General features: G+C 35.6%; 1 protein-coding gene across 17 annotated transcripts in view; it reads right to left on the minus strand.

Annotated features, from left to right (window-relative positions):
* The window catches only part of SYNJ1 (synaptojanin 1), a 58158-nt gene extending 45892 nt beyond the window's left edge, over positions 1-12266 (minus strand). For 15 of the 17 annotated variants that reach the window (XM_087937571.1, XM_087937563.1, XM_087937562.1 and 12 more), the window contains exons 1-8: positions 12171-12238; positions 9522-9667; positions 4346-4432; positions 3771-4038; positions 2812-3037; positions 1872-1955; positions 1113-1174; positions 576-672 (exon numbers count right to left, since the gene is read on the minus strand). In XM_087937571.1, coding sequence (XP_087793697.1) covers positions 576-672; positions 1113-1174; positions 1872-1955; positions 2812-3037; positions 3771-4038; positions 4346-4432; positions 9522-9645 — 948 coding nt within the window. In that variant the 5' untranslated portion in view covers positions 9646-9667; positions 12171-12238. Of the gene's footprint in view, positions 1-575; positions 673-1112; positions 1175-1871; positions 1956-2811; positions 3038-3770; positions 4039-4345; positions 4433-9521; positions 9668-12170 lie in introns of all 17 variants that reach the window. The other 2 variants (XM_087937572.1, XM_087937568.1) reach the window with 2 other exon arrangements.
* Between the last annotated feature and the right edge of the window lie 416 nt (positions 12267-12682).

Here is a 12682-nt window from a genome sequence, read left to right on the forward strand (position 1 = left end):
TAGATCAGGGGTGTCAAACTCGCGACCCACAGGCTGGATGCATCATGTACTGGCCACGCCTACCCCCATTTCAGCGAAGGGGGAAGTCATGATATGTCATGTGATAATGTGACGATGCGAGTTTGACACCCCTGTTCTAGATAAAATACCATGCTTCCATTAAAATTAATGTAAGATACTTTCTGAAAATCAAGATGCTTTAGTGGGATTACTGACATATTACTACTGATAGTCCATATTTCATTTATTAAGACCTGAATTTCTTCTATAAAATCAACATTAATTCATTGCCATGATCTTAAAAATAATTTTAGGTTATTAATAACATGTTTTCATAAATTAATACTGGACTAATTTTAACTGGCTTATACTTTTAAGATTCATTTAAAGTATTTTTTAAATTACAAAAGACAATCTTATTGATATCAGAGACATTTTTTTTCCAAATGTTACACGGAAGTGAGTTGAAAAGAAATCCAATTGTTCTATCTTTATGAATGCAAAGGTTTGATAACTGTAGAACTTTTTCAATATTGCCAGAATGGCAAATTTACTAACGGTTACAATATTCTTACCTGAAAAGCTTTGCTAAGCATATGCTCCCCTTCTTTTGAACCAAGAAGATTCACAATTATCTGCTTACCATATATATATTTAAGAGTATGAAAATGCCTGCCAAGTAAAAAAAGGTCTGTTATATCTGAGAATGATAAAAATCTAGCAACTTTAAACATTTGAGTGGAAGATGCTCTTATTCTTTAGCTACTATCAAACAGACAATTGAAGCTTTTTCCATTTCCAACGCTTGCCTTGTGCATGAAATTTATATGGAAATGGTACAAAAGAATTGTAATCTTTAAGGGAAAGCCAAGCAAAGCTTATAACAAAGTTTACTTTTGACATGGATTTATTACTCAGCAAAAAAACAAAATATGACTACTGTTAAACAATTAAGATCCTGACATAAATTATCTGTTACAAAATGTTAAATCAGAATTCAACAATGCATATGTTAATCTTTCATTTCAATTCCACTGAGATTAAACACATATTAATTGTGAAAATTTATATTAGAATCAGAAATAAATTCATTCTTGAAAAAAGAATTTTACCTGTCAAAGGCTGGTGCATTTGCTTCAAATCCTCTTGACATTCTGACACGATGAGATCCAACCTGAAACAGAAAAGTGATTTAATTACTTTATCCTTGGATTCAATTTCTTCTTTCACAAAAATATTTAGATTCAGCAAATTTTATTTTTAAACTACTCAAATTTCTATCCATTTTCACTGGAATCAAGTCCATCCACCTTGCTGCAATTGACCTTCATGAGCTATCCAAAATATGATCGTTTGAAGCTAGATAATTTGTGTCTTCAGTGAGAATTCTGAATTTGTTCTATGATTTATTTTCTTGGCTTTTCATGGAATTCTCAGCAGTCTTCTCCAATTCCAAAGTTGTGCACTAATCTCAAATGGAGAAGTGGTACCCCACTCAAATCCAAAAACCTTCAAACTTGGGGGGCGGGGGGGGGGGAATGAGCAACCATAGCCACTCAGTTTTGTCAGGACTGAGATTTCTAATCTTCTTGATTTTCCAATATTTGAGATTCTTGTAAGAAGTTCCCCAACTCAGTGCTCAAAAACATTTGAAGAGGAAAGCTCTTTTAAAATCACTTGAGGTACAAATAAGCAGGATAGAAACAATTCTGATGTCTTCATAAACAATAAATCTAACAATTTAAACAATTGTGTTTTCCACAGTCTCCAAACAGAGATTAATTTCTTCTAGAATGTATTGGCTACCTGCCCTCTAAATAGCTTATTCTATTAATATAGGAAACACAATGGAAAAGTGATACCCTTCATACCTGTAAGCCAGGTTGCTCCCAAAATAATGGAACAGATCCACGAATTTGTATAAAAGAAGACACACATTCATCTAGAAATATCACCTGTTGGACATATATTTATTGTATTAATTTGTCTTAAAACAAATAACAAGGCAGGGTTTTTCTTTTGTTTTTTACACATTTTTCCACAGTTCTGCATATTTAAATTTTAACACTGAGAAAGTGCATTCTATGGATTAAAATGAAATTAACATTGAACTGTTACTTAAAATGCAGATAATCATTATCCTTCAGGCTCCTCTGCTAGGTTATGACAATTTCTCCCATGTGCAGTGCTTGGTGCTCTATGGGCTTGGTTGTTTTCATTACCCAAAGCTTAAAAGAAACAAAAACACCAGAACACCACCTTGCCACTAATCAACACCCAGATAAGCAGGGATTAACACCAAGATTAACACTAGACAAATAAACAGTAAATAGTATTCTAATAAAGTAACTACTAACAAGAACTACCAGAGAGAAAACATCCTCCTCACCAACAGTAACAGGGCAAGCTGCTGTGTATTAAACAGAGAGCAAATTCCACTTACCTAGTTGGATAATAAAATGTCCGCAAAAAACAACCAAGCTCAGAGTGTACCAAGTACCACAATTCAACCCTGAGCTTCTTTGTTTACTTATTAGAAAAATTGCTATAGTGCCAAATTCTGTGCAACGTGTTCAATAAATCTTACTTCCTAATATATGCATTGAGAATTTTTGCTTTAAAGGGCAAATTTATACAGAAATGTAAAAATAAAACTTTTTGTTTCTAAGCCCTATAATTTCAAATCCATACTATGACAAAATCCGTGTAATGTGTGTCTTGTGGGTGTAGTTTAGCTGCTACCACCTATAGAAAAACTCTCAATTTACATACTCTTAATTAAATTAATGAACAGTTAAACCCTTATCATACCTGCTCTGTTTCAACAAAATTGGCTACATGGCCATCATCATTTGTTCCTCGAACATTAAATCTGGTCCCAGCTCTCTCACAGCTTAGTCGAGAAATAATGCAAGCCTTTGCTTGTTTGTGAGCTGCATAAATAGTTCTAATCTCCACTCCTCCACACATGAGTCGTAATAACCAGTCATCACACTTCACTCCATAATGTTTCAGATGCAAATGCAATGATTGATTCCTATCAGAAAATTAAGGATCATAATTTAATCCAGAAATTAAATGTGGTAACAAATAATTATAATATGTGTATTTGGAAAAATAGGAGGAAAGTATAAAAATTATTCAGACTTTAAAATGTACATTTGAATGGAATGTAAAACATTTCAAATATTTCTACATTAAACAATATTTTAAAAATTAGACTTAATAAATTATATTCAATGAATTTCAGTTTACTTTTATTGGGAATTTCAAATGACAACTTAAGGAGAAAGCCTAAATGAAAATAGATGGAATTTCCCATTTAATGCTTATTACTTGAGAATATTTTTTCCAATCAATTACAGCCTTGTTTCTCCAGATTAACACTGATTATATTGAATAAGGTTATTTCCATGTGAATATACAAATAATTGGAGAATGTTTCAACAATAAAGTGATAACAAAACACTGTACATTTAAAACAGAGAAGTTTTAAAGACTGTGGAGTGCTTTAAACTGTTTTCTGTAATTTTGGGGGGAAATGTTTACAACCCATTTCTAAACTTAGATTTGTGTTTTTCTCCATAGATGGAAACTAAGTATTCAGAAAATTTCTTCAACAATCACTGCAATATCTGTTTTTTTTAAATAATATATTGCTTTAAGAGAAAAATGGCATTAAAAAATAGTTAATGTAAAAATCATGAGACATTTCATAACACAGTTACATAAATTAATATAATGGAAAGAACTTTTAAAACAAAACTCACCAGAAAAACCTATTATCAGTGCTTTCTTCTTGCATGTTACGATGAGCATTTAGACTAAGATCTAAACTGACTCCAGTAGAAGACCAAGCAAAATAAAAGTTTCCTGAATTCAATACTTTGCGCACTTCAGAGACACGTTCCTCATCTGAAGGATCAGTTCTTAGTGATATCAAATCAGTGGATGTAACACGAAAAACTTCAGAATCTTGAATTTTTCCAACAGACATGCATCCTGTGACAAGTACTAAATAATGCAGTAACGTGTCTCCTGTAATAAATATAGTAACTGATTACTATTCTTCAAGAAAAAATAATTTTCAACATGTTTTACTGTTTCAACACAGAACTGAATTATTTTAAAAGAATTACTCAGTACATAAAATTATCAGTAATTGCTTTTCAACTTATTCAATAATATCTTGGTGTATAAACAAAATTACTTAAGTTCTCTAAAAAGTGAATATACTAACCTACAGAAAAAAATCACAATCAATCTGAAATTCTAATCACCATTATTTTTCTGAAATGAAAACATAGGCAGACAATTTTCTAAATAAAAAATAGAAGGTACTTACCAAGGTTTAACCTTAATACACCTAGGAGTCCATATGCGTCCATTACCTTGGAGTACATATTCTTGATTGCCTCTTTCTCTGCACATGCTGTTTAGATAAATGTTCAAAATTTACCAAAAAGTTGGTTTACAAATTCATTCTAAAGTTCTTCATTTTAATTAGAAGTATTTACAATTCAGAATAAGCAACTGGATTTGTATAACTGACAATACAATTGAATAATTAAGAAAATAGATAAATGTATATGCTTCAGAATAGAGCTGTCAAATGGTTTTGCATAACTGTCAAGATTTTGCAAGAACCAGAGGGCTTCCTTTAGAAACTATTGATAGCCTTCAACTTACAATCATTCGCTCAACAACTGTTACGAGGGTGCTGAACCAGTCCTAAAAGCTACAGCCATTGCAAGCCCTTGGTAATTTATGACTGCAAAAGCATTTCAACTTTCCCCACCAATCTCCCCCATTTATGCTCCTTTGGCCCTTGCAATTCTAGCTGACCTTCATTGTCTTCTTCCTGCTTCCTGCTAAAACCAAGTGTGGCTGATCTAGTCCTTTGAGAGGCTACTGTGGGCTGCACAATTCTCTTCCCAGGATCATGCACGTTTCCTTGTACCAGCTGGAGAAGATGGCCTCCTGTGGCCAGCAGCTGCCTTGCAAAGGGTCAGGGCAGGCACATCTTATCAGCAGTGGGAGCAACAAAGCAGTGAAGATCAGCTGGGCAGGGGCTATGCTACTGGACTGCAGCTTGTGCTAAGTTACTGGAGCTTCTTGGGGAACTTGGGGCTTCCCAGGATGTTGCAATTTCACCCCATGCTGTTGGAGCTTCCATAAAGGCTGTGGCTTGGCATCATACTGCTAGGCCAGACTGCAGCAGCTTCAGCTTCATGCTATGTTCAGCTCAGGGGCCTTTTACTAGGCCTCTTGACAAGAATTGTGGGAACTTTTTTTAAAACCCTCCATCAGAACACACCAACTTCTGATACGCAACGATCTTTCATTATAACAATTCTAAGCAAATTTTAATTTCTCAGCAATTCTCTGGACTAGTTGTTTCCACATCTTCCAGTCATGTATGAATTCTTTCGGTTGTTTTATGCTCTTGTTGATGTCAGTTTGATGGTATTTAGCCCCATGGGGTTTTTTTTTGGGGGAGAAATGGGACATTTCCTTTTACTGTTGACCATTCCAAGCATAATTGTCTTTTTCTAGTGAAATGGTTGCTTGATATGGTCAAAATAAGGTGAAATTTTGAGATTTTATCTTTCAGAGATATGTCTGGTTTTACATAGCCAGTAATCGCTTATCACTTTTGCCATTCAAGGCAAGACCCGTTTCCAACACCACAGTCTGAATTACTGAATATTCCTCCTAGATGTCTATTTTTTTTCATTGCAATTTTCACAACTGCAGATAAGTTTTGGGAAACACAAGAGTGAGGACTAATATGCATGTAGTAGCTAGGCTGGTGTCCTACCTTTTCTGTATTTGATTCATGCTCATCCTTGCTGTGTGACTCTGTGATTTGATGCTTCATTTCTGGGCTGTATTCACTGCTTTGATCAAAGGAAAGGGAATTGATGCATGCATTTGATCTCTTCACTGTCATTTGTTACTTTGACATTTCCATTCTTTGCAGTGGTCATGTTGGACTTAAATCCAGAGACAAGTTGGTGAGAGCCAGTCAAGTCCAATTCTTTATTTGCTTACAACCAGTGGACAGAATCTTGCCAAATTATAGCTGTAACTTTCTAAGCTATTAGAATATATCCTGAAAAGATTCTAGGGTATGGTTACCCGAATCTCTTCCACTCTCCCAGCTTGGGACTACACTGTCTCTTGATCCATGTCTCTGTCTGAGGAAGTTCTGATGCTGCAAGTGCACATTCCATCACAGATCATGAGTTTGGTCTTTTTGAAAAGGGCAAATTTCTTGTCTTCTTCTTTAGTCCTTTTCATCAGATATTTCAGGCCTCCTTAATTTCTGAGAATTGTGTCATCAGCATGTTGAATATTGTTGATGAACCTTCCTTCAGTCTTCACACTGATTTTTTATTTTTCAAGTTCCAACTTCTTCATGATCACTTCAGCACATAGGTAGAACAAGAAAGGTGAAAAAATGCAACCTTGCCACACTCCTTTTTCTAGTTTGAAAAATTACCTTCAGATGGGCAGTTAATAAATTTCACAAATAAATACAATTTTGAACTAACCAGTGTCTCTGTGTTGTTTGCATATTGACCTCCTGATTTGTGTATAGTGACTGCACCAATGTGATGAAATGGGTTGGCACCCTCTGATCTTCTAGGTTTATGCATAGCTTATGATGACTAACACAATCAAAAGTTTTCTTGTAATCAATAAAATTTATGTAGATGCACTTTTTGATATTCTTGAGAATTTTCCATGATCAGCATGGATTTGCAATATGTCACAAGTGCATAACTGAATACAGTTTGAACACCTGATAATTCACTTTCAATGGTTAGAACTAGACTTTGTTGTATGATCTTAAGGAGAATTTTGTTAGCATGAGGGATGGGGGAAATTATCTGCTAATTGGAGCAATCCTAGGAATTCCCCTTTTCTGGCAATGGAATGAACACCAATTGTTTCCAATCCTGTGGCCATGTGTTTGTTTCTGGCACAAAGCTCTGATGTGATGGATGATATCAGCAATTCTGTGGGGATGGTTATCAACACATGGGGTCTTTGTTGTTTTGACAGTTGGCTCACTGCCCACATTTATCCCTGAAAGTTCTATTTCTGCTTCCCTTTTGTCATCAACTTGAGGAACCTGGCCATTTTGTTACTGCTATATAGTTCTTCTGTATTATCCCATCATCTGTCTCCCTATTGGTTAGAAAGTTCTTTTCTTTGGTTGTTTTTGATGATGCTTCTATGAGCAGTAAATAGTGCCCAAATCCTTTTGACTTGCACAACCTCTTTCCTGATGTATTTCTCTTCCTTCATGCATTTCTCTTCTGGCTGCTTGTAATACTGGTCCCAGTACATTGTTTTTTCTTGCTGGTCCTTAGAAATAAACATTCAATTTCCTTGCTTCTTCTTGTTTGTCCACTGCTTTGGCTGCTTTTCTTCACTTGGCCATTCTGGTTTTATTGGAGATCCACCTATGCTTCACTTTTTCCTTGGCTTCTTGCATGGTTATATGCTCACCTGCTGTTTTAATGATGGGCAGTTATTATATTTTTTGCTATAGTTTATTTGGCATCTTCTCAGACACATCCAGCAGCTCAAACCTATTTCTTTTTTTACCTCAATTGCACACATAGAGATGATTTTGGTGATGTTAAACTTCTTCAGTGATGCTGTATTTTTGATGTCAAGTAATTTGACTCCGATCTTAGCCACCAACAGTTCATGAGCTGAACCACAATCAGCACCTGGGAACATTTTAACGGTGAGGACTGAATTGGACCGGTGATGGCTGCAGAGGACACAGTTGATCTGATCATGGTGCAATTTATTTTGTGAAGTCCAAATGTATAAGCACACCTGTACTATTTGAACCAGGTATTCATAATTCAAAATCAATTTCCATGGAAAAATAGAACCAATGAATTCCACCAGTTTTTTCAATGCTGGCACAGAAACCCTCTATTTCAAGTTCCATAGCATCAATCATTGTGGCACGGACTGGACAACTATGATTTTGAGGGGTTTGGCACAAATTTGGAGGATCAAAATGTGACGATTAACTATTGGAAATTTTCCACTGCTTGGTTAAGTTTCTTGCTTGTAATAATGCCGCTTCATTCATTTTTCTGGGTGTCATATCCCAGTAATATATAGTGAATTCCCCATACTGGAAATAGCCAATGTCTATCCAATGTAGATCACTGATGCTTAAGAGGTCAAGGCCATCTCCTGTTTGATGATTTACCCCGACTCATTCCTCAGACATTCTACATTGCTATCGGATGTGCCATTGTACAGCGCAGCTCCTTGCTTTTATCAGTGCCTGCATCAATAGCTGGGATTCCTGCTGGATTTATCCCAGGCACATTATTAATGCTTTGACTACACACTGCAGATCCTTGCTCTTCTCTCTTAGCTTGTTGCATACCGTCTGGTCTCGGGATCCTTCCATTTGGTACCATTTCTGATTAATTTGAAAGCCTTTCCATAAAATTTTCTTGGCAAGATTTTTACAAGGTAGGTCACCAGGTTTTATCTCAACCATCCCCATTTATCCAGGGTTGACATTGGCAAGCAAATATTAGATACGTTTATCTAGTAAGTTTAAAACAAACATTCCAATTTAGAGTTGCCAACCACTTTAGCAGCTACTGCAGAAACAGAAGTTAATGTTGCAACATCTAACAATGCATCAACATTGTATCCCAGACAAGTTAGAAACAGCTTCATATTTCTTTATACCACATCAAATAGATAGGAATAAAGCTTTTATCTTTCTCCTCAAAAAGAAAAAGATGATTTTTATTAAAAGGGAGATTCATTAATGCAGCTTATTTATAAAAATCAGAAAGTAATTTATCTCGTATGCTTTTGAATTTGAATTGGGCCAGTGTAACCGCCAAGTATGGAAATTAGAATCCAAGCAATATTTGTATTTGTTTGTAGATTCAGGCCTTTCACAAAATCATCAGCACAACTGGAAAGATAGGATGAGGCAGGCCAGTAGAGAGGATGATTTGAAATTTACCCCTCTAGCATTCTCAACTGCATTAATTTTGTTTGTTGTGAGGAGAAGTAATCATAGATTGGGTATGGAGTATGTGTGCTAATGTTTGATCCCCAACTGCAAGCCATTTGAATGCACTAGTTATAAACTATTCTGTCAAAAAAAAAAACCCACCACCAACCCATAGCATTATTATTAGCCATACTGGCTAGTCTATCAGGAATTATGTTTCAGTCATATCTGGTAGACTACAAGTAGCACAATGTCCAAATATTAATTAATCATTAATTCAGTAATTCTATTCATCCATCCATCCATCATCAATCTATCCTAATAATATATGCCAACCTGAAAATTGCAATGTAAAAGACTAAAAAGAAAAAGATTAGAAATCATTGGACAGATGAAGTTTAGCCAAACACAAATGGTGACTCAACACCATTTGTTCTGTTTCAATCTATTGCACATATTATCAGCAATCTGCTTATATCTGCAGTGATCATCAACTTACAGAGAACAGCCACAGCTCCAGATTCAAACATGAGACATTCTTCCTTGTTTCTGGCTTCTACAATTACACTGAATGGCGGTGGGTCCAGTTTATGATAAATACGATAGCCTTTACTGAATGCCATTTTTCCTTTATGAAAGACAGAACTGTACAGCAAAGTCAAAAAAGAAAGCAGAAGATTTTTTAAAATAGAGATATCCCTAATTAAACTATCTTAAATTATTTCAACTGACATAACATTCTGATTTTATACACATGTAATTGTCATTATACTCACCCAATTAATGCAAGATATAATATTACAAGAAGATTTACCTCAGAAACTGATCTAAAGTAATTAATAAATATAACCATTGTTTTTTAATATTATGTTAATCAAGCATTTATCTACCCTAATTATTACTTTCAGCTCAGATTACTATTACATGTTTTTATGCCTTCTTTAAAAACTACACAGGAACTTTGAACTGACTGTTCCAATACAATTGAAATTTTTTTGAGGATAGGCTATTTGCTTCCACTGCTATTCATCCTTTAAGCATCCAAAACATACTTTTAATAAGCTCCTTCAGATATTGCTTTTTAAACATCCGAAAGGAGTGTTCTCATACTATTATAGTCTTATATATTTCTATAGTTAGAATTTTAAAAGCTATCAGCACTTGATAAAAATGTGATATTTTTCATAATATTCTTTCATAAGAAGTGTCACATGTATGCACATTAAAATACCAAAATATTTTAAAGCAAATTAATGGTTTCACTATGTGTAAAAATGTATATCTGTTAAAGCACATTTCACATAAAATACATCCTGATGCACCTAAGCAAAACAGGGAGAGAATAAATTTTATTCTGTGATGCGTTCCAGGTTAAGGCTCACATCCAAATCTGTAGGGAACTGAAATATCACAAGATGCAAAGAAACATCCCTTTTTATAGAAAATTAAAATATTTGTATAGATACAGAAAAACATTATAAAAGACAAGCGAAATAAATGAAAAGCTGTTTATAGTTTGGTCAACTAATGATAGACATTCCAATTCTCACTGGCATACTAGTATTACAAGTGCTAGAACCTGCTAATGCAGTTAGCAAGTTGGTTAACTTCTTTATATGTTCTACTTCCATAATATCATAAACAGGGAAACCAGAGAAAGCATGTTAGTAAATGTACCAGCAAGCTTCTCTATTCTTTTATTCACATTTTAAATATATAATAGATCCCTCTATACCACTTCAGTTGCCCAACTCTAAGCAGCTTACAAGCAATAACATATAACTGCAAATCTGTTAGAAGCATTTCCACAGCCATTACAATTAGAAATAGAACAGTAATTATCATTTGTGGCTTAGTAACTAAAAATTGAAAAAAGTAACATTTACTTTAACTTGCATCCTATCACATCCAAAAGTAAAGATGAGAGGTGCCTATTTTTAAAAGTGATGCATTTGCAAATAATCATTCTAATTACCACTGAGCATTCCACGCTCATTTAGGATTTAGCTTGAGCTGGAATAATCTGACTCAGCTTCACAACACAGAAATTAATTTGTCATCTGCTAAAGGAGAGTAATCAAATTCCAAGAAAATATGTAGAATGGAATATAAATCAGATCACTAGCAACAACATAACAGGTAATTTGTACGTAGAGATAAATCACTGTTACAAACTAGAAGTAAATTAAATATCATCTCTTATATGAAAGACTGAAACTATTATCTGGTATATTCCACTTCTTGCTTATACACAGAAAAATGTATGTTTTTAAATATATAAAAACATCTATTTAGGAAAAGATATAGCAGAATAGAAAGCAATGGTTCTGTTATGAAGTAGCATTTTAGTATCCCATTTATTCCCTCTTGAGAGGTGCAGTATTTTTTTCCGAAAGAAAACTGATTTCACGAACAAGAGAAAACTGACTCCTTACTAATGGCAGCAGTTAAGGGAAGCACAAGATATATTTTTTTTTAAAAAATGCAATAGTTCCAGGAAAAAAACTACACTTTTTAACATTAATAGAGGCAGCACAAAAAAATTTTCCCAATCAATATGCAATGACAGTTCTCTTTCCGTCTCTACTACCCACCCCCTTCCAGGTTCTCTATGCTGGGTAGCCGCACTGAAGAGGGCTTAGCTCACTAAATATCCCCGCCCCCCCTGCACCGCTATCTTTGCATTTCCGCATGAAAGACTTAGGAAAGCAGAAGCTATTTGGTCAGCTGGATTAAAGCAAAGCAACTGCAAGAGGTCTCCGGTATCCATCTTAGAACAGGCTATATACTGCGACCACCAGACTTCCCTCGTTGGACTGTTAGGTTGGTTGTGAGAGGCTGCAAGAAGGTACCAACCTTACCAAAGCAATACCAATTAAAAGCCCCAAGCAAAAGAAAATAATAAAAACAAAGAAGCCGCCAAGTCAACCCCCCTCCCCTTGACAGGCTGACACAGAGATATGGGGGTGTCACCGCGGTTCATAAAGCCTCCATCTTGTGCGAGGACACCACTTCCCTTCACACCTCTACAGATCCGTCACTCCGGAAAAGATGGAGCCCGTTCTTTAGGACAGTTAAGGCTCTTCAAAAAACGAGGGTCGAGAATCCCAAACAGGTCAAGTCAACCCCTTCGTTCAATGTTCCTTACCGCCTCCGACTGAGCTTCTCGGTGCCGCTGTCTGAGGCACCTGCCTCATTTCCTCTGTTACTGACCCATCACTTCCGCATTATACCGCCTCTCGCCGGAAGTGGTGGGAGGGAGTCTGGGGAGAGCGGAGCAACAAAACGCTGCTCTCCGCAAGGGGTTGGGAGGCAGGCGTTGCTGGGCCTCGCTTGCCTTCCCTCTGTTTCAGGTGTCTCTCCTTCCCCTCTTAGTACTTCAGAATGCGGTAGTTGGCGCCAATAGTGGACAATTTTAATAAGCAATAAACTTAACAAACTATACAATAATTAAAGTGGCCATTTCATTTGTCAAATCACACACACTTCTGAGTTCACGCATATTGCTCTTCTTATATGCGAAGTGACCGATCTCTTTGCTCTGGCAACCAAAACCATTAAAAAACACCTGATCAGTTAGTACCAATAAATATTTCTAGCTGAGGGTTGACATGAGGGTCCTTCTTGCAGACGTTTCATTACCTAAACTAGGTAACATCA

Source organism: Pseudonaja textilis, chromosome 7, assembly GCF_049901715.1.
Source record: "Pseudonaja textilis isolate UNSWEBS1 chromosome 7, rPseTex1.2, whole genome shotgun sequence".
Classification (NCBI taxonomy): domain Eukaryota; kingdom Metazoa; phylum Chordata; class Lepidosauria; order Squamata; family Elapidae; genus Pseudonaja; species Pseudonaja textilis.